Genomic DNA, 22,637 nt, shown 5'->3' on the forward strand with positions numbered 1-22,637 from the left:
TTTTTCTTATCCATTTGCGGATTCCAAATAATAAAAATAGAATCGAAGGTCGGCGTTCCTTTATTGTAAGAGATAGTGAGAACGATGATAATTAAACAACAGCTAATTATAATCTTATCGATTGCTAATGAATTCGTATTGACGTGAATTAATTTTCATTTGTTTCCTTCCCCTTTCCTCTCGTTGTCACATATTTCTTCGATGGACACAAGCTCAAACGGAAATGGTGATTCACGAGACTTTCATGAATGAAACAATGATTATAAAATCGAGCGGAATACGGTAAGCAAAACAAAACGTTAATTCCTTTAAAGATATGTAGAAACGAAGATTCCCGTGGACATTCTCGAAGCTGCTTCCTGATAAATCTCTTTATTGCGCGTTACAATTCAACGTTAGTCATATTAATCGATCTCGTGTCCACTTTAATTTCGAAATAAATTTGCTAATATTATCGACTATATCCCTTCATCCTATAGCAGTAAGATGGAAACCAGTATCTCCGCCTCTTTGTCTCGTCGATGGGTTGCTATGTGTCTCGAGCAATACTCGAGGCTTCTATCTCCCCTGTTTGAACTGTGACTCAACCACTCAGCCAGAGAATTCCAGGCAATGGCAACAAGAACGTACTTGCTCTTTCAAAGTCTGCTTTTTCTGCATGGTTTAGGCGCACAGTAAGGGCGAGCGATTTTTCGACGCTGTGTTCTCGCTACGTCATACATTTGTCTTCGTTGTTTTTAATTGGGAAAACAGAAGGAGACATACGACGCAGCGTCAAAAAGTCGCTCGTCACCACCGAGCTTTAATTGGCTCGGGGAAAACACGACTTCCGAGAGATCGATCTCTTCTACAATTTTTTCATCGCGAATCACAAACTTGAATACTTAGATAGATACTTAAACTCGTGTCGAGAACACTAGATTATCACTTCCTTCGCTAATGGAAAGTTTATAGAATATAGGCGATGGAGAGAACTGATCATCATAACCGGATTTCAAACGCAGTGAGATTTGCATCATGTACTAAATATTATACTGAGTACTCTATTTTAAATATTTTATGTATACATATATCTTTTTAGTTAATAAAAATACCGTGTCTAACTTTTCCCTGATTATTGCTTCATTGCAAGAAACGATAAGAGATCAAGGTTTATCTAATTTTTGTAGAACGATGAATCCAAATACCAACCTTTTGCCGATCAGCACTGACCGTCTACACACTGACCTTGACTTACTTAGAAATCTAATAGATAAAAGTGAATTCTTCAGTTAAGTCAAGATATATACCAAGTTAGTCATCGTCACTGCAGATACAGTGAAGTTCATCCCACCGTACCAACTACGCTATTTTTATCAAACGTACATATATACAAATCTAAAACTTGGGATCATTTCACGAACATATCTATGTATGTATACGCGATAATAGCAGATTAATTCGTTTCTTGAGATTATAATATCGGTTGTAATAATAATAATAATATCTACCATAATACGTTACCTATACATGTTCAATTATAATTAAGAACTCCATCGAAGTTAATTCTTTAGTCTGTAAAGAATGAAACAAGAGTCATGTAATTGTGACACTAAAGCAACGATACTTTCAGAAAATGGACTTAATCAATTTAGCTTCTGATATTGCGTGACGTAATTGATATATAGCGTCAATTCATTGTTGTTGCCCGCTACATACATAACGATAAGAAACATAAGATCGGGCGTAAAAATCTACTCGAAGCGCACGTTCGATTAGAACAGAAAAGAACGCGTGATATATCAGGGTAAATATATCCGCAGAAACAGAAAGGCCTACATAAATGGCATATGATCGTTTCTATCGACCTTGATTGTTCTACGCCCAGAGAGTCACGTACGACAAGCCGGGTTTTTCTTGTTATTCCATTTTATACAAGATGTTGGTACGCTACGACTAGTAGCATTCTTCGTATCGTTTTGCTCGGGCGATCGCAACAACACGGAGAAACCGATCCAAAACCGGCGACTGGCGATCGGTCATATGTACGTGTAATAGTTCCTAGCCTTGAGCAAACGATGTCGAAATCCTCTCGTGGAATAAGCCGGCTGCTGAACACGCAACCGCGCTTCAATCATGTCCGGTCGCCGCGGAAACTGGAGGCATTACTCCACAAAAATGATAGATTATAGTTAGCCAGAGATACTGGAGGATTACGGAGAAAGGCAGTATCTGTCTATGTTAGAAGCATATTCGTTGAAGCATATTATACGGATAAAGTAGCGTATAATAAGGAAAAACAGTTATGAAAATAATGAGATATATCTGATCGTTAGACTACGGATTTTTATGCATCCGTGGGAATTTAAAGATGAAAAAATAAATAGAATGCACGCTCGGTACAAAAATAAGTAACTAACCAAGGTACAATATTTTTTATATTATTAATAGGTAAAACAAATTTGCGAGTAGATTCACTGACTAGAGTACAAATTTACCACTAGACTACAAAACAAATAAGTTTGTATAAATATCCATAGTCTGGTACATAATTATGCTTCTATTTCAATAAAACTCAACATCATAGTTGTGCCAAGAAAGATCTTAAACCTTTGTCGACCAACAGTCTTGGCTAGTAGTAATGTCAAATAATCGATTTGAGGCAGCTCGATGATAATTTTTAGAGAATACTGAGCAATTAAGTGTATTGTAAGAATGGTGAATCAATTAAGAGGATGTAAATGGGATGTTTATGGATGCTAAGAGGATTATTATAATTTAATCGTATTTTTTAAATGTCGATAAGACTGATTAAGATATAATTAAATATCCTATAATCTTCTTAGAAGGTAAATCTATTTTATAGTTAAGATATCTTGTATTTTATTCTCATCTGTTTATCTTTCAACATTGCACTGCATTTTGGTGGATCGATGGTCTGAGTCGAGATTCAATTCAAGTAGCTTTATTTTTGGTATTTTAAGAGGTCTTGGATACTTGAGTTAAGATTTCCTTTCTGTAGATTTGTTTCTGCGATTTTACTCGGCTATGCTCGGTTAATGGAACTTTCTATTGCAATAGATTTATTACGAAAGTATGATATTATTCGTCCTTGAATTAACAGGTATGATATTATTAGTATCAGTAAAAGGCGATGTTGCAGAAAAAGAAAAGAGATCGGTGCATATGCAGAAGTTTAGAAGCACTTAAAAATCTGTAAATATGTCAAAGACTAATTTTAATAATTCGAGAAAAAAATTGTCTATCTCTTCCAAATACCACGTTAATTCTTTATCAAGAAAAACAGATCAAAATAATGCAATCGAATTATTTCAATTTAAATTACATTTTACATTAAATTACAATTTAAAAACTGTTTCGTAAATGAAACTATGGCCAATAATTTAAAAGTTTATGATTCTCATTTGAACGAAAGGAACAAAGGGGAGATGATAATTGCTCGCGTGACCATGAAGTGTGAAAGCACTGACTTTTATTTTGCTCCTATTGTTGCAACTCTTTAGCGCTTCCACAAGCAAACGTTTGCAGTACAATATATGCGAAAGCAAGCCGCAGCCATTAATTGCTCCAACCACTTGACGACTCATTTACAATTCTCCGCTGGGTTTCTGATCTTTAAAGCTCCGTCGCTCTGTGCAGTTTACAATCTTCATTAGGCTCACTCGGAATTTTTGTCCGCTTTTTTAACTTTGCTAGCTGATTCTTGTTGACCTTTTACCAAACAGAATTTTTACCGCGAATATTATCACGAACAATATTAACTCATTCAATCTTTGCAATATAGTAATTTCTTTATTTTCTACCCTTTATGTGTTGTTTCAATTTTCCTAGGAATTGTAAGAATCGAAATTGGTCTAACTAAAATTGATTCGTTTTTGTTAAATTTTAATTCTACGAATATAGAATTCTTTGATTAGGTAGCAATTTAATGAATAGGTTAACACCTTCATTGCTGATTGGATTTTCAGTATTTAAAAAGACTTTATCAAGTCGGTATCATAAAGTATATCGTAAAAAAATATGGATTTGAGATGTACGCAGTACACGTGATAAACTAGATTTCTTACGATTAGATCATCAATTTCGTATATAGAATATATATAGAATATAGAAAATAGAAATATATATATAGAATATAGAAAAAAATTCATTACATTTTTTTACACGTAACAACTTATTTTTTAATTTAATTAAATTTGCGATTTTTTAATTTAATTAAATCAATTGCGATATACATGATATCTGCAATTAACTAACTATAAAAAAGACACGGTCATTTCTTTTTCATATCAGTTCTATGATAGCTTCCAAGAAATGAAAGGAAAACAGGAAAAAGAAAAACTAAGTCGTGCGGGATAAAATATAAATTCTCTCAATCCCGAGTGGATACAAATGGCATAAATATTTGTCGTGTGTAAATTTACAAAAGCTTAGAAGAGATGGAAAGGATGCGTACTGTGCAAAAATAGTCGTTAGTTAGTGTACGCTTCTTTTTCCTTGAAGAAGAAACTCTTGTATTGACTAGAGAAACAACAGAACTATGTAGGTCATTGTAGGTGCAAAAATGCCTTGAGCAAGTTGACGTAAATTTCTCTTATTTGCGTTGTGCCCGTTCGCTTTTCCTTTCCTTCCACTTCGGAGAGTCTTTGTTTTCTCGACGTATGAAATTTTTATCGAATTCCATACTTCTTTATTCATTACAATTCACTATCATTATTGTTGTATTGGGTAAAAATTATGTACGGTTGCAAGGCCGATAACTGAAAGCTATTCAAAGCAAAAAAGCCAGAATTAAATAGATAATAATAATAACAATAATAATTTATTATCGCCATTGTTAACTTTGTACTGCGAAGCTGGATACGGTAGCCATGAAAATAAAGAAAAGTGAAAAGAGGAGTGGAGACTCAGAGCTGACATTGAGAAATGTAGATTTTTAAAGAAGATTACTAGACAATGTTAATTACAAAAAATTATCGTTTCTTGGAAAATATGAAAAAGGTGAAAATATAAAAAGATCAAGACTGTGGTAGCTCGGTATAACATTTTTAGAATTGATAACTTCCTGACCATTTTTAAACGTAAATGGCTAAATTTTAACGAAAATCCAAGATCCATATCGAAGGGGATGAAAACAACTCTTGATGGATCTGAAACGTATTTTCTGCAATATCCGAAAACTTCTTAGCTACAGAAAAATCATTTGAATGTAACAATTGGTTCTTTTTAAACGAATAATCTCTCCGTTTAAAACCTGTTCTAAAAAAAGCGCAAGTGTAATCATTACCTACGAAACTACAATTCTGAGAGGATCATAAATCACCAATAGTGGGGTAGAACGTATAATTTCTTACGTGAGCACATTTCTAAACTCTGGTACTAACTGACATGTACTGTGACTTTGGCAACCAAACGAGAAACCGTTCTTTTTGCGCGGCAGGAACCGTTATCTTACACGTTACAGTGTTACGATCGTTCCCGTTTAAGGCTTCTCGAGTGTCCTTTTTCTAAAATTATTCTGACGTTTCTCGTCCGATTCTCAAACCGCGTTATCGATCCAACACAGAAAGACAGATCAAACAAAACGTACATACGTACATGTGTGCATATATGCAGGGGAATATTTACCGCATAACTCGATTTCTTAAAATAGATTCTTCACCGTGTGCTTCGATCAGCACATCAAAATCGATTCTTCACACGGCTAAATGCGCTGAATGAGAAGTTTGAATCAACGCGATTGTAATTTAAAATTTCAAGGGCGCCGTTCTTCTTCATTTGGGATTCGATAAAGAGATCGATGAACAAATCCTCTACTTTGTACGCTTCCTCCAGAAGCTTAACTGACTTTGTATGGAGATTATAAGGAAGAAAATATGAGTATGATGTTGGTTTCCTGGTTTTTGTGTTGTTTGGTAGATAAAAGAACGTAGCTTAGTATAATATAATATAAAAAGTATAATATAAAATATAATAATATTTAAAGTATAATATAATAGTATAATATAAAAAGTATAATAATATAATAGTATAAAAAAAGTATAATATAAGTATAAAAAGTATAATATAATAGTATAATATAAAAGGAGAAACGATACTGTTGAGAAAGTAACACTTTTCACGTAAATATTTTTTCACAGAACTCCGTAAACAAATTTAATAAGATGACAGTTTTTTGGTAATATATGATTGACAGAGATTGTATTTTAAAACTGTCTTCATGCGAGAAATTGTGCTATATGATTCCTTGGAGAAAATTTACGAGCAGTTCAGTTACTATTACATATTCGATGAAGCGACTACAGACGACGTAACGGGATATAGACGAGCAGAAAAAAATATATATGAAAAGAAAAGAGAAGAATTTACTTCTAGTTGGTAAAAGGACGAGGAGTAGTCTAGTTTCTTTTCTAACAATACAGCCTATTATGTATTGTGGGAACAAGAATGAAAGTAGGAGGCGGTCGAGAACTCACTCGCGAGGATAATTGCAGTCGGCGAATTCATTTCTGTGCAATTGGCCAGGGACACGCGTATAATAATAGAAAAAAGACTGAAAAAGAAGTGAAAAAGAGAAGGAGGAGAAGAAAAAGAACGGCGCTGCAGTGTGCGTTTTTCTCCTCCTCTCTCTTTATCCTGCCCTCGTATACCGGGCGGCGTTTTACGTAATACAAAAGCAATGATTCGACAGGATGTTGCATTATGTGCGACGCCACGCTACGATGCTCGTGAGTACGTGCCTGCGAAAAAATTTCCTGAAAACGACGCACTCTATTTGCTTGAGAATAGGACACGTCACGAGAGGAATAGAAAAAAAATGCAAAAAGAGAAACGATGAAACAAAAGAAGTTGGAGATCCGAAGGAAGAGGATTTATTCTAACGTTTATTTGAGATTGAAAACGAAAATTGTACGATATTCGCTATAATATTTGATAGGTGAAACGAATTTCTACGTAGGCTTCATACTTCATTGGTTTATATATTTTCCTCCAACTAAAAGAGTCGTTAGCGATAGCAAAATACGATGGATATAATATGATAGATGCAAGATCATCAAAAAAAAGCACAGCATGTTCGAAATGATAGAAATGAGATTGAAATTGAAGGAGATTGCTGCTATCTATTGCTTGGGAAAGGGAGTAAGAATGTTTTTATCTTAAATGATAGTTTGAACGTACGTGGTATAGTTGTCTAATAACGACATGGTTCTGGGACATGTGATACCGTAATAAAATCTGTCACGTTTGCGTGATACTAGAACTGGGACTTAAAAATACGTTCAAAGAAATGAAAGAAAGAATTCTAAGAAACGAAAGTAAGATAACTGGAGCCTTGAACCGATGAAGAAATAATTGTTGTACTCTAGATTCCAGATGAATATGATAATTCCTTTTACGAAGTTCATCTTGTGTAACAAGTAATTAAATTATTATTAATGTCCCTTTAATGGAATTAACTCTTTTAATAACTCGTTTATTACGTTGATGATTCATTAAGTGCCCACCAAGTTTATTCATACTCATGTACATCTTGAACTTATAACAAGGCTGGTATATGGGAACAAGGCTGGAATTTACAAGATGGGAGCCAAAAAATAAGAACAAGGTCTTCACTATGCTACCTGAAGTTATGGAACATACATCCTGACGTTATTCATAATTCAACGCCATGAGGAAAGATATCTTTTAGCAACATAATATGACAAGAAAGTAAAATATTCATGAAATACGAAATATGTACACAAATGAAGATAACATACGTTACGTTAAAAGTAAATAGAAATCTACTTTATAACTTCTCTACTCCATTGGATTTGCTATAAAACTCATACGTTACTTATATCGACGTTGCTAATTACTAATATCACTATTAAGTATATTCGTCCGTATTATCCTAGAGATATTATTTCGAATCATTTTCGTTCTTCCATCCTACATTTACAATGTAGCAATCGCCAAACAACTAAATTGAAACGTGGAACTGCGAAACGCGGCAATTATCGAGATACGTACAAGTTTCGAAAGCTTTAACATCGTTAAGAAGTACGAGAACTAAATAGCGATGATCATGAGAAGATTTCGTCTCGAGCGGACGATCACCACCAGGTTAACTCGCTTCTCCCGTCGAAGAAGGAATCTTGCAATCGACTCGCAACATTACATCACCGGTTGGTTTACCTTTCGTAACCTGGACCACAAGCTCTTCTCTCTCTCTCTCTCTCGATTCAATCGCGATTACATGTTGCACAATGAGACCGGGAGAGCTATTTAGTACCGAGAGAGCTATTTAGTGCCGGCAACCGTTCACCGATACGCAGGCAGATGTAATATTTGCTCGGTAAAATGCCAGGCTATGAATGAGCTTTCGATTCGTTGCCTTTCATCTCGCTCGCTGCAACTCGTAACATGCTTGTTAAGTAAGTTTTTCGAACGAGTCGGTGAACTTGACACGCATAACGTCGATCAACCATCGGTCGATCGATGGTAAAGGTTCTGTTTTAGAGCTGTTACGGAATTCTCGAGGACATCGTTCGTTTTTTAATCCTTTGATAAAACGACGAAGAATTCAGATTTAGGAAGACAATTTCTCAGGTTTCTATTGTATGAGATGCAAAAGGTACATTACTTTAATTACATATAAGAAACAAATATTAATAATTGCGTTAGATACACGGTGATATTTAAAATGTGAAATTTATGTTGCTACATTTGATGAGTCTCTCTTTCTCTCTCTCTCTCAAGCTACGTCGTTATAGGATTAATCAATGTCCGACGTCAGATTTTGTTTTTGTAATTTTGTTTTTGAATGATAATCAGCTCCATTAGCAAAACATATCTTTGCGTTTCTTTCATTGGAGATATATCTATTAATTCAAATCTGATTTCGTTACATTGGAATCCAGTCGAAAAAGCATTGCAAAATGAAGATTCTAGATATACCTACATGTTTATAAAATTCTGAAAGATCTCCATTAGCGATATGGCGTTTATTGATCCTAATGAGTTTTTCAAAACATAGTAAATTATTAAGAAACTTTACTTACTAACCATCGTTCAAGTACGATTGATTTTCAAACATCTGCCAACGACCAGCATTAACACACAGCAACTTGTCGATTAATGTGTTTTCCATTATGGTACATTATTGCCAAAAGAACGATCGAAGAACCTTATTCGAAACTATCAAGGATGAGAAAGACCCACGTACAAGCAGCTGGTGGCTCAGATTTATTAATAATTCTTACATTGAGTTTATCAATAATTCCACAGGATCAAGTGGAAATTATTACACATATTGTCACGTAACTTACGTAACATTTGTGTGTTCCGACAAGCAAACGCTGTCCTCGATGAACGATTCTACAGTCTATACCTCCGCGATCGACCCTCACGGTTTTACATGGTCAGCTTTGCCTGCGAGTTTGGAATTCGAAAATACTCTGCCCTTGCCATGACTCTCCTCTATTGGCGCCTTACCGGGAAAATTCATCGTTTCCACGAGAAACGAGCCACTATCGTCTTCGAGTTAGATATCAACGAGGAAAATATCACTTATCTCTGACGTTTCATTTATCTTACGTACGTTTAAGTTAATCAGTAATTCTCTAGAACGGATGTTGACGACAAATTTATTCGTATCAGATAGCGAATAATGGACAATATTCGTGTTTATTAGAGTTTCGTCTAAACTTAAAGATGAAGCAAACATTTGTCGATTTCTTAACGTAAGAGAATTCTTCGACAGGACACATAACACGCAGAAGCTGTTCCAATGAAATGATTAATGGCCAACTGGCGAAAAAGATAACTTAAGGTATAAAAGATATATCAGAAACTTCTTAGATATATACTAAACGAGCCGAGGACACAGGAATATCTACGGTTGAAAAAAAATCAATGTATCGTAATTTTACGAATATTTTAATTTCCTCACACCTGATCGAATTATAAGATTTACATAATTAGAAAAAGACGAACGTATCCAACAAGAATCCAAAGAAAAAAGTTGTAACAACATAAGATAATTTTACGAATTGCTGTTCTTTCATACTAAAGAGCAATACACGAGAGTACTATTGCAGACGATCATCATCATTCTGATTAATCGAGTTTCCATTAACAATCGGACACGTGCTCCATCATTGTTGCTGCATGGTCCGTGGCATGGTTCGAATAAAATCCAAGGCACACTCGCAAGGTTAACAGAGACTAGCCCTGCGCGTAACAAATACACCCGCGATCACACGAATACGCGTGGTTTAATGAATTTATCGAGGGTCGGCGGGTGTCAAGCATAAATCAACCGGTCGCGTAATAAAACGTGACCACGGCGGGGGAAGAAGATCGTTCTCAACCGTGTGCATTGTGCAGGATATATCTTCGTCGGTTATTCGTTAACTCTAAAGCTATTGAAGCTTCTTTTTCTTCTTAACTGTGCTTTTGACCGAAGATGGATTGTTCAGGAAATATCTGTTATCGCTTTGAAGAAACCGCACAAGCTGTATGTATGTAACGGGAATCAATGGGAAGAACAATATGCACTCGAGAAACAGAAATTGCGTAAGAATTTAAAAGTCAAGCACTTGCGAATAATTATACTTACGGATGAAGATAATTCTTGTTAATTTGTTAATAATGAATCGAAGCGATTTTACTTCCTTCACATAATAAATCAATCAAGTATAAATTATTCGTAGAATAAGTGTTTTACCATGAATAAATTGTAGGTGCTTATCATAACAATTATAGATGCGGAATCTAAATAAAGATTCGTGTTACCCTTTAAACATTACAATGAATGCTTTGCATGTCTTTGCATATTTAAGCCGCCGTATTCCGAAAATCGTTACCACGCCAACTACGTTAATACTTTTGAATAGTAATTGAAATTTTTTAAAGCTAATAAGTCTTCGCTTTATTAATCTCACCCATTGTATCAATGGGCTACTAAAAATCAAATTCTGCCTAAAATACGTATAAAAATCTAGCTTTTAAAAGAATAAAGAAAAATATAATTCTGTGAACAAGCTATACAATTATTTGAATATTTCACAAACTTTTTTTTCCCGATGTGCAATAAGAAAATTTGTTTCATACATAGGTATGTAAAAACGAATATTTACATACTAATCTATGAATTTGCTCGAAATGGGAAGCAATTTTAAAAAGTGTTGCGCGAAGTAATATAATTATGAGATAGATCCCTTGCCTGCGATCAATTATCCCCGGTTAAATGACTCACAATGACCTGGCCAAGCGGTCAAGGTAACGTTTCGTAACTTCAGATATCTTCACACCTGCATACCAATTACGACAAGCGACAATGACGACCAACGGGAGGACCGTCTCGCCTTTTTTCTTCTTTTTCTTCTTACGCGGTGTCTATAACCTACTTTTGAGCCGATCGAGACGCGAAGGAGGTTTTGCTCCTTTCAAGAGTCAGTTAGCCCAACGAACCAAGACTTGCGAAATTTAAACGATGCTTACTGTTGGTAGAGAGCAAAGTAATAAAGATTTCTTGTAGAGAAGAATCGTCGGAAGAACGTTGATTCGCGAGCGAGGATATAGATTCGAAAAGTTATGGAGTTCTTCGTAATGAATCGCCGTGTTTGCTTGGAACGACGCGTGAATTTTGACGACTATTCAAACGGCAACGAATACTAATCCCGAGAGTATTAGATGAAACGAAGACGAGACACGTCCGAGCGTTAGTACATCGATTGTGCGAGATACGATCTCCGATCTGTTTATCAAAAACGGGTTTGTCTTTTTTCCCAACGACATTCCTAATTTAGAATGTTAATTACGCGAGAATAATTAATGATAATTCATCATTCGTACTAGATAGTACGTCTACTTGAATTTTAAAATAATTTGCGAACTTCTCTGGATATTCAATTAATTAGATATTTCAACTATTCGTGTACTCCTCTCTTGTTCGTTCGAAATGAGATGCTGAATTGGAATTCTTGTATAATTTTATATACTTATATAATTTTTATATATTTAATCGTTCTTCCTTTGATGATAACATTGAAATTATTCAAATTGGTGATTCAGTTGGGTAAAACATATCAAGCGTTTCTTCAATTTCTTTCTCGGTATCAATTCGAAAGTGTCATGCTTGCGATTTCTTCGACAGACTTGTGAAGAAGGAAAATTGAAAGAAAAAGACTCACCGGTATAAGTGCTCTTGAAACTTTCGTGAAGCTTGAAGGTGAAGGGAATGTGGACCTTCATCATCTCCATCTGAGGTATGCGCGGCGAATGTGTCATTACGCTTCCACTCCCTCCAAACATCAATTCGTCGCCGTGAATACGAAGCACGATCATATTCCTGTACAAAGAAATCGGATTTCTCATTTAATCGAACCATTTTCAGTCATTTATTATTAATACGTGGCTGTTTATGCGGATTTATATTTTTCTTCAGTCCTCGATTTTTCAAGTTTATATTTTTGTGATATGGTTAGCGAAACGTGAAGCTAAGCTGTAAGACGATACAAAAATCGCTTTACTGACGTTGACACATTCGGTTAATCTGCGACTGCGAGTCGATGCGATACGTTTGTCAATTGGAGAAGGATTGACTCTACTGCAGAATGCAAGAGCCTCGGTCGATGATGTGCATATTCATCCGTTATTATCCTTTTGTTATGCTTTGTATATAAAATATTTTCGCGTAGAGAATGCCTTTGAAATGATTCGAGAAGCATAAACATCCGGACAGATATCAGCTATTGATTCTGAGAAATATTTCTTACAAAGCAGAGATATGTTTCGATCGTTAAATGTTATAAAGCACTGTACATTGAATATTTCATATATTTTAATATATCATATGTATTCTGTGCATTTGTGTGTTTTGCATCAATAAGTTTCTCGTAAATGCATAAATGTTCGCTATATAATCATTAGAGTTGTTTACATTCGCAACAAAGTAAACTTTCAAATTCTTCGAAGTCGTTCGCATTCAAACTGTTATGCCCTAATTTCCTTTAGTATTATAAGGGTATTACAAGGGCACTATGAAATTATCGCTTTTAAATTAATAGACTAATTTAATTAAGCTTCAAAACGTTGAAGTAAAAGAATTAATATTTGTAACTCGCGAGAGACTTTACAATTCCGCATAATGTATTCATAATTCAACATTAAAAGTTTGATTTGCTCTTCAGAGCTTATAATTAGCACTCCGCTCTCTCTAGACACACGAGATACTGTTTATAAGTTAAACGACGATAGTGTCCTACGTGCAGGTATGCGCGATCTTGAACGCGAGACGATTAGACCATCCGAGAAATAACAGTATACTACCTTTTCCTATTAACAAGTATGAACTAACGGGTTTGAAAATCATGTATCGGCTAGTTGCTGAGAGTTTCTCATCTTTCCTTTGCTTTCTTCCTCACAGTAACGCAAAAAATAAATCGGACGCGGTGAATTATTCTAGAAGAAAGATTCTGCTTCTTCTACGTTCTCCATTCTTTCCCGAAGAAGAAACGTAACTCGTACGGATAAATAATAATTAAATATTTGAACAAACAGAAAAGGTAACGAATAAGTTCTAACTTGATAAGTTATTCGACCGACTTTGAATTTATTCAAACAACTACTTTACGTAAATAATCATTCTCATAAAAAAATCTGAAAAATTATTTTTTCCCGAAGAAGAAACGTAACTCGTACGGATAGATAATAATCAGATATTTGAATAAATGGAGAAGGCAACGAATAAGTTCTATCTTGATAAGTTATTCGACCGAGTTTGAATTTTTTCAAACAACTACTTTACATAAATAATCATTTTCATAAAAAATCTGAAAAATTATGTTTACGAACTCTGATCCATTTTTTTTTACCGACATTAAGATGCAAAGAAATAATTATAAGCTGGTAAAAAGAAGAATCAACGTATCGCCTCGTTTCAGCAGACCTCGTTCCAATAAAATGTAACGATAAGGCTCTGGAATGAAAGAACGCGACTATACCGTCCTTCGATATTTAAAATAATCGAACTGCCTTCGTTATTCATCCTTTGGAGCGAATTAGTGTGCGAACGGCCGCGTACTGCCAATAACCTCGCGGCCATGAGAACACATGCACGTATACCGCAACATAAGGTTGCAGCGAATTATTCGTCAATCTGCGATCCTATGATCGATGATATCAAAAGGAACACGAGATCAAATTTCCCACTACATTTCCTCCGTTAGGTTCTCGAAAATGTCCGATTTAAGTATCGTTAACGGGACTCGTGCTCGGTTTCGTTTCGATGGATTTAAATTCGACTGTGTAGTTTTGAAGTTATTTTATGACAGCGTAAAAAGTAAACCACGCAACTTTGAAATTTCAGACGGCTTTCTCCTTTCAAATAGGCGAATCGCACGTTTCACGTAAGCGTGTTAACGGTTTATTGACATAAGGCTGCTGGATTTGGGAATCGTACAGCTGGACTAAGCGGCTCCTTCAGCGCGAAGAAATATTCCAAATGGAACTGAAAGTTCCTGAAAGAGTTCGCACAGACCTTGATATTCACGGGAAGACCAAACTTCAGTTTTATCCTCGTCTATCACTTGTGTCAATTTTTCACCCGAAATTGAAATAAGTGAAGGGAACCGTACATAAGATCTATATTTACCTAGAGAGAGTACAGTATTTTATTTTATAGCCACAAGATTGTGTTTTAATATTTAGAGACGTAGATCCTTTTGTTAAAGCTTTACATTTTACTCTTATATAGAGAGACTTATCGAAAAAGAATTTGAGAGCAAATTATAGATGTTGTCGCTTGTACCATTTTTCCTCTGAATTCCTCATTTGCAATCGACGCAAACAATCCTATGCCTCAATGCATAGAAATTTCTTCTTACTCCCAATAACGGGATTTCAACCTTCGACTTGCAGTTTCACCAAATAATTGTCATTATATTAATAATAACAGAAAAGGTGAAAAACTAAATTAACTTTTAAGGTCGAAATTGTCCAACGAACTTTGCATTATTGCAGCAAATGGTTCTTACCTGATAAACTGTTATTGGTTTATAAGTCTGTACTTCAGATAAAATTTTCAGGATACAATAGTATCCTGGATACCAGGTATCCGTGGTATGTAATAAACCGAGCTCATTTACACGTGAACTATCCTACCTGGATACTATCCTGGATACTATCCTGGATACTACCTGGATACTACCTGGATACCAGGTAGGATAGTTCACGTGTAAATGAGCTCAGTTTATTATACTATTTATACATACCACGGCAATTCATAACTTTTCATTTGGTTTATGGTAGGTCTACTATCCCTGGTTTAGAGAAAATGTTGTAAAAGTAACAAAATCCATGATTTCAGAAAACCGAATAAAGTTAAATTATAATATAGATATCTGTATGCTTTCAAACATTAAAATAGCTTGCCATATGTAACTATAAAGATTTGGAAATTTATTGGAATGTTATATATCTGTTCTTGCATTTATATTGTTTTTCTCTCTTTCTTTTATTTTATTTTTTTATTTTTCTTTTTTTTCTTGAGAAGTATTTACTTCGTGTAGTGCAGTAGACAAGCAACAACGAATACCGCAAGATAATAACGGTTTGATCAACCGTCTCCAATGGCGTTGCATAATTTCCATGAAAGTATACAGAAATCATTTCCAGAAAAAAGCCGAACGACCGGCAAAACTGGCAAATCACCGATTTTGCAATGTAATAACGCGTCGGTTCGAGTACACGAATTAGAATAAGCGATTGCATAATCAATGTAACGTTTGAAAACCTTATTCGTCATTTCCATTCGCTTTTTCTATTTAATCATAGGTAAAACGAGATAAATCATAATATTATAAGGTTGTTTGAATGCCACTCAGTGACCTCAGATTGCCATCATGCAGCTAACTTGTTACTTTATTCGAAAAGGAGGTAAACGAGAAAGTGTCTTGTCATAAATAACAATTTTATATCTCTTTTCAAATTCTCCATAAACATATCTAATAAGATAAGCATCTCGTAAAAAAATAATACTTGATTGCCTTAGAAATGATCCTTCAAAAGTTTCCTTCAAATTAAGCTGGTAGATCGCTGATTATTGATACATTATGGATGTTTATACATTTATGAGAATTTGAAAATGTGGCAAAAATATACATGATATTCATAAATATATAAAATAATGAAGATAGAACATTCCTTATAATACATTATTAAGTGGATAAAACAACTCTATAGTTATATTCTTCTTCTACAATTCAGCCAGTAAAGACATGAATTTGCATAAACATGTACAGTTAAGTTATTAATATTAATTCCATTTCATAAATTTTTGCTTACTACTGATATTTATACAAATTCATACTCTCGTGCAAGGAATTAAAATTTATCTAAAACAAAATTAAATTTATAGATTTTCCTCATAGACAATGAGTCGTCATTCAAATAAATGAATTCAATCAACAGAAGCTCATTTAATCTAACATTAACTAAACTTTGGTCACAATAAATAACCGTTCTACTATATGGAATTTTGCTTCTTGACTTTCACCGGTAAGGTTCTCCAGATTTCCAAATTGCACGGTTGAAACTAATTTTTTAAACAAAAGTCTCAATTTTGCGCTGTCGAAGAAGCAAGAAAGTTGTCTGCTTTGACAAGAGGAGAAACTTTGACTAGCGGGAACTTTGACTGACTCTCTCGTCAGTCGTTAACTTCGTTCATTTCAAGGTCACCCAATTTTTTTTATATAATTCATCTTACATTTTGGAGTAAATTAATTCCAGCCTTCAATGTAATAATTCCTTGTCAACTCTACAAGTGCGATTACAAGAATTTCGGTGATTTTCCATGTTTAAACAGCTGTTCTCAGCCATCGTGTCCTCTATCCTACAGCACACTTTTACCAGCAAATTGAAAGTGCCAATTTATCGCCCACTTTTACGATCGTCTTACAGAATAACGCCGATTCCATTGATCTCGCCTTGAGATATTAAAAGAAATAGAATTAACCTTGAAACTTCTGAGGTGAGGTAAAAGGGAAAAAGAAAAGAAAGAAAGAAACAGAAAAGGAAACAAAATTTAACTCCACTATTAAGATTATTGGCCTGGGGAACAACTTTTTATAGAGATAACCATTTAGATCTTTATTAAGTTACTGTAGCAAAATGTTATGAAACTAAGGGGCATCGTATTATAAAATAAATTGATATTATGCAATCAGAAAAATGAAATGACGAAATAGTTACTACACTATGCACCGTTAATGTTTAAATTAATATTTTTATTCACTCGTAGAGATTCATAATGCAATAAATGAGACATCGTGTAGAAATTGATCTTAAAGCGTCACAGGTGGTGCAAAATAAATAGTACGATAAAAAATTTCTAAATTCGGTTCTGTTTTAAATATTTCAACGACAGTCTGACAAGCCTTACAATTCAATCTTTCAAATGTGTTAATATAAACAGCGTTAAAGAATTGGGTATCTAGATATTCAATTATGAAGTATAGGATATTATATTTTCATTGATATCCTTGATCCTTCTATTATAATTTAATTACAATTTTAACAGTTGAGCTATTTTATTAACCATTGGTAACAAAATTTTCCAATGTTATACAACTGAATTTAAAATACACGGCTAAGTTAATAAAAACAAGAAAAGACCTATTATAACGCACTGTTTTGTCCTGGTACATAAGGACACCAACAAAATTAATGTGATTTATTGCAATGAATTAAAATAAAAATTTGTTTAAAGCAGGGTCCTGTTCATTGAATAACTTTGCAAATAATATTCCGAGATAAAACTAGAGAGTGAAATGGAGTAATACTGAAGAAAAACACAATCTTTCTGTTCTAACGATACTCTTCGCATTCAATGGTGATAATTTAATTTATACCAATTGACAGAGTAATATTGCTCTAGCGCAATGGTATCTTTCACCAGTTTGATAATTGATAACTTACGGTCCAGTGACTCATAAAACACAAAATATTTACTATTAGTCATAGAATATTCTCCAACCGACAATATTGATGAGTAAAGGAAAGATTAGAGAGATGTAGTTTTGTCAATTCTATATGCGGAAATATGATTTCCATCGAGACTATTCTCGAAACATTACGACGATGGTCCAAAAGTCAGGCTGCAATATGCAGGAGCTGATTTCGCTGAAGAAAGAACGAGCAAATATTTTCCGAATGAGAAAATAAAAATTGAATCGCCTACATCCGTGTATTCTATTTATTCTGACGCCCTTTTTAACGCGTACAATCTCATTCGCGTAAAAGAGTTGCCACAGTATTAACAGTTTAGTTTCTGAACGCGCGCAGGAGTGCCACAATAAAAAAGAAAATAGAAGATAGCGACTCGTATTAATCATTGTTATCGGACAACATTTTTTTGGAGAGATTAGGGGAAATGCTTGTATTGAGGGGAATTACTTACATCCTTAAACGTGATACGTACAAGTGAAGAAAAAAACAATATACAATATCATCGACTTGTTTGAGGAATGACGTATTTTAATAATTGTTAATTTTACGATATCTGCAGAGATATCACCAACGATCAAAACAACTTCTTCAAAATATTGCAATATGTATGATAATTGTGTATCAATAGATAATACCAGAAATTATTTGACTATGTTTCTTTTTACAATTAAAATGCCAAACGCCTTGAATAAAAGGTGCAGCGTAGGTCATTCGTAAAATTTTACAAGGAAAAACATATATAATCGAGCAATTAATAATTATTCGTGCCACTTTTCTAGTGTAAACCGAAGCTATGACATAAATACCTGATGATAAACAAGAAAACTCCGCAGAAGCATATCGACACTGCGAGCACAAAGAAAATGTTCGACAGCTCCGCCACAGATACTAACATCGCCGTCATCGTATATTATCGTCCTGCTGTTCCTCCGTGCACGTCAACGCACACGCACAACGACACACCTCCCGAATTAACCTCACTTTTCGAACAGATAAGCTGTCAAAGTCGCCACCGACGTCGACGACGAATAATCCGGCGCTACCCTTAAGCACTGCACACAACGTTCTGCCCTGAGACGTGTAACCAACGATATAACAAGGACGATAGAACGATCTGTCAGAGCCGCATCGTGTGCCCGTACGCCGACGACACGAATTTTCGTTGCGTAAATACGCCAGCCTAACCTCATCGACTGACACAAGACTGGTATTTCGCGTGTTCGTATACAGATACACGGACTATCGCGTACGTATCATGTATTCGTATCGATTACGGGCCAATGATCGACGATTTCGCGTTAACGGGATGATTTTTTCTTCTTTTTCTGTTGGTTAAACGTCGCGAATGTTTTTATCGAAAAGACGTGCATTTGAGTTTACGTGATCGTCTACCATAGCGTAGAATCTCCGTAGACGAGGGTAACGCTGTGTGCCAAGGGTTTTAAAGATAGACAGGGAGACAGGTACACGTAGACTGAGATACGTAGCACATAATGATAACGCGATCGATTGATTGCTTTGACTCGATGATGAGATTCTCGTTGCGTTTCGTAAGGACAATCGCATGCACGGTTGAAGAGGACCGCATAAACACAACCACCACGTATTAACTGTTGCTTGAGACTGGTCGTAGATACCGCGGTGGGGACGACTTATACGCCACTATACTTGGCGACTTTTTTTGCTGCTATGCCTGTGCGCGCGCTTCGGAACATCGACCAATACCAGCGCCGATACAAACTACACTGATCAGCCATATACATGTGCGAATAGATTTTGATTTTTAAATTCAAATAAGGTGTTAATTCCACCTTGTAAATGATTCATTATTTTCCTACGTACATTTAATTTTTATTAATTACTTGATTAGTTTTATCTATATTATATAAGTTATTTACACATCGAATCGTTTAATCCTTTAAATGTAGTGAATAAGTCCATAACAGGTTAAAATATAAACTAATGCATTTACCTATTTTTTAATCTAAATGCATAAATATATACATTTATTATTTAGAAGAACGTTGTTCTTTATTATTGCAATGTTTATCTCATCGTACATAATGTGTATTAATGCTGGAATTGATTCAAGTTGAGCATACGGATTTAAAAATATGAACTGCGTCTGTATCAACCCTACTTAAAATTCAAATTAAGTTTAATTCGCTCTAAAACACATCAGGAGTGGTTTCCAAGGATACCGCTATTAACCAACCGGAACAGCTGATAGAATCTCAACTGGCGACATCTAGTCAATTATCGTCTCGTGAAATAACATACGCACATTCAGATATTTTTCCAAATAATGATTGAATGTTAATCAAGTTATACCTTACAATTGTTCTCTGCCTTTTTATCACATTGCCGTTTTTATCAGTGATAACATCGCAAAATACAAATCCGAAAATGTCACAGTTAGTCGGTGTTGATTTTGAAGTTTATGGGAGAGTACAAGGTAAGTAACCATTTTTCTATAATAGAATCATGATGATACTGATCTTAAGTTTTCTTTTTTAAAGGCGTATTCTTTAGAAAGGTAAGTAATGTATCGCACCAAGTAACGGTCAATAATTAACGTAAATCACGAAGAAATATGCTGCAAGTTTTATGGCTTGTTTAGTACAGAACTGACATCTGACAGGTGAAACAGTTACTATGTAGTTATGAGTGTATACATATATACATATATATCGGTATTTTAAATTGAAAATTAAATGTATCTAACATTTTTTAAATTTCAAATTAAAAAATGATTTTTTATGTTTGAATTATAAATGTAACACGTACTTATATGTCCATGTTCGTATGATCGGTAAATCAGTTTTCTATGAACGATCATAAATAACTTTCAATAATTTGTCATTTTTATTGATATAGTATACCCAAAAACGTGGGACCGAATTAGGTTTAAAAGGATGGTGTATGAATACCCATCAAGGTACTGTTGTTGGTCGTCTTGAAGGATCGAAAAGCAAAGTGGAAGAAATGTGAGTTTTTACCTCTTTAAAACATTTTAACAGATATATTTATTGTCCTTATTTTATTTGTATCTGTTTATAGGAAAAATTGGCTTCGATATACCGGAAGTCCTGAATCAGCCATAGACAAGGCGGAGTTTCGAAATGAGCAAGAAATATCTCAACCTACATTCGCTAATTTCGAAATTAAAAAATAGAAATCTTTACCTAACGTTATTTCCGATTATGTATTTAATTTTTTGTTTTGTTTAGTATACTAATTTATTTAAAATTATAAACAATGTGCATTAATTTGCGCCTCAGTTAAAATAAAAGAAACTGTTCAATTTATCACGTTTTGTACTTATATAACCTGTATTTGCAACCTCTGTAAATATCAAATAATTGTATATGTGTTTATCCAATTTAACACTGATAGAAAGAATCATACTATGCAATTAGGAAAGTTACTTCTATCGTATCATTTATTATAATTCTTTTCCAATTTTGAAATATTGTAATTAATAGTAAGTTTGACATTCACCACGCAAGTAATCTCTCGTTATATAGTAAGACTTTACGAAATAATTTCGCCATTTCTCTACATGTCACAAGCGACAAGCGTACGATGGATAGACTTTAACAGACGACAATTCTGTCTCGTGTAACTTCTACCACTATCGGCACGAACTTCATTAGTTGTCGAGCGCGCACCGACGTGTGCGCTTCAAAACTTTCGCCTGCGATCTCTCGTACAGATGCGATTGCATTTTATAATCCTCTGATACTCATACGATTGTTGGAAATAATTCTTTTTTTCTACTTAATTCGATAACAACTTGTAGTAATCTATTACTATAAACTATATTGGGAAATCTAAAATTTTCCATTCCGCGATATCGAACGCGGAATTGTAAATAACGCGTGTGACCTAATTATGCGGATGTACAGTCGTGTCAGATCAAAAGTGAGTCTTAAATCGTAAAATAGATAGAGAAGAATGGACCAGCAATAACCAACAGATTAGATGATCGCGATAATACAGTGACTGATAAACGTGAAGGAATGTCGCATTCAACATGAAGTGTTTCAAGAGTTTCTTTCAGCACACTTGGCATCCTCAACAGGTGAGAACGCGTGTTTCGCAGAACATTTAAAATTTCTTAAATCTTTCTTGATCTGATCTATTCGATCCTTAAATATAATACTTCTCTGAAAGAACTAAACAAGTACCTCCAACATGTTGCTTACTTAAATTTATGCGAATAAATTTATCGACACGAGTTTCATACAGTTATTCAGCATTAAAATTCAAGGATGATAGCTTTTATAATCACAGTAATAATAATATTTTAACGAAGATGCTGTTTTAAACATGTTTGCATGTTGTAATATCCGAATAACCTTGGATCAAGTAATTGTGGATGTGCAAAGTAGCAATTACATCTTGTCTTATCATAAGGAAACGATCGTCGATGTAATATTAAGAATGTCTGTTTTATTTTATGATGTTTTCAAACGGCATGATCCAAACAATTTAATCGCATCGTTCACGAAGCTATGTACTACGTACACAAGCACGTTCACGATTTTTAAGAACATCGATAAACATCGTGATTTGAGCGGTAGCCTTGAAACTCTTTGTGAAGCAGCTACTTTCGTTCGTCAATACTTTTAGACGCAAAC

General features: G+C 34.5%; 2 protein-coding genes across 3 annotated transcripts in view; one reads left to right on the top strand and one right to left on the bottom strand.

The window, feature by feature from the left end:
* The window catches only part of LOC117161566 (cell growth regulator with RING finger domain protein 1), a 43,087-nt gene that overhangs the window by 7,256 nt on the left and 13,194 nt on the right, over positions 1-22,637 (bottom strand). The window contains exons 1-2 of one of the 2 annotated variants that reach the window (XM_033343201.2): positions 18,801-19,639; positions 12,180-12,337 (exon numbers count right to left, since the gene is read on the bottom strand). In XM_033343201.2, coding sequence (XP_033199092.1) covers positions 12,180-12,337; positions 18,801-18,898 — 256 coding nt within the window. In that variant the 5' untranslated portion in view covers positions 18,899-19,639. Of the gene's footprint in view, positions 1-12,179; positions 12,338-18,800; positions 19,640-22,637 lie in introns of those variants that run through there. The other variant, XM_033343208.2, reaches the window with a different exon arrangement.
* Positions 20,228-21,302, top strand: LOC117161641 (acylphosphatase-1). Its single transcript, XM_033343338.2, has 4 exons — positions 20,228-20,449; positions 20,514-20,530; positions 20,872-20,981; positions 21,055-21,302. Exons 1-4 carry the CDS (start codon positions 20,308-20,310, stop codon positions 21,167-21,169), a joined length of 384 nt encoding a protein of 127 aa, XP_033199229.1. The 5' UTR covers positions 20,228-20,307; the 3' UTR covers positions 21,170-21,302.

The sequence above is a fragment of the Bombus vancouverensis genome, chromosome 5 (assembly GCF_051014615.1).
Source record: "Bombus vancouverensis nearcticus chromosome 5, iyBomVanc1_principal, whole genome shotgun sequence".
Lineage (NCBI taxonomy): Eukaryota > Metazoa > Arthropoda > Insecta > Hymenoptera > Apidae > Bombus > Bombus vancouverensis.

Excerpts from the sequence above, each read along its gene's own strand:
- LOC117161641 (XM_033343338.2), top strand. The coding sequence starts at position 20,308 with ATGTTAATCAAGTTATACCTTACAATTGTTCTCTGCCTTTTTATCACA. Across the intron at positions 20,982-21,054 it reads AAAAGCAAAGTGGAAGAAAT|GAAAAATTGGCTTCGATATA; the intron begins GTGAGTTTTTAC and ends ATCTGTTTATAG.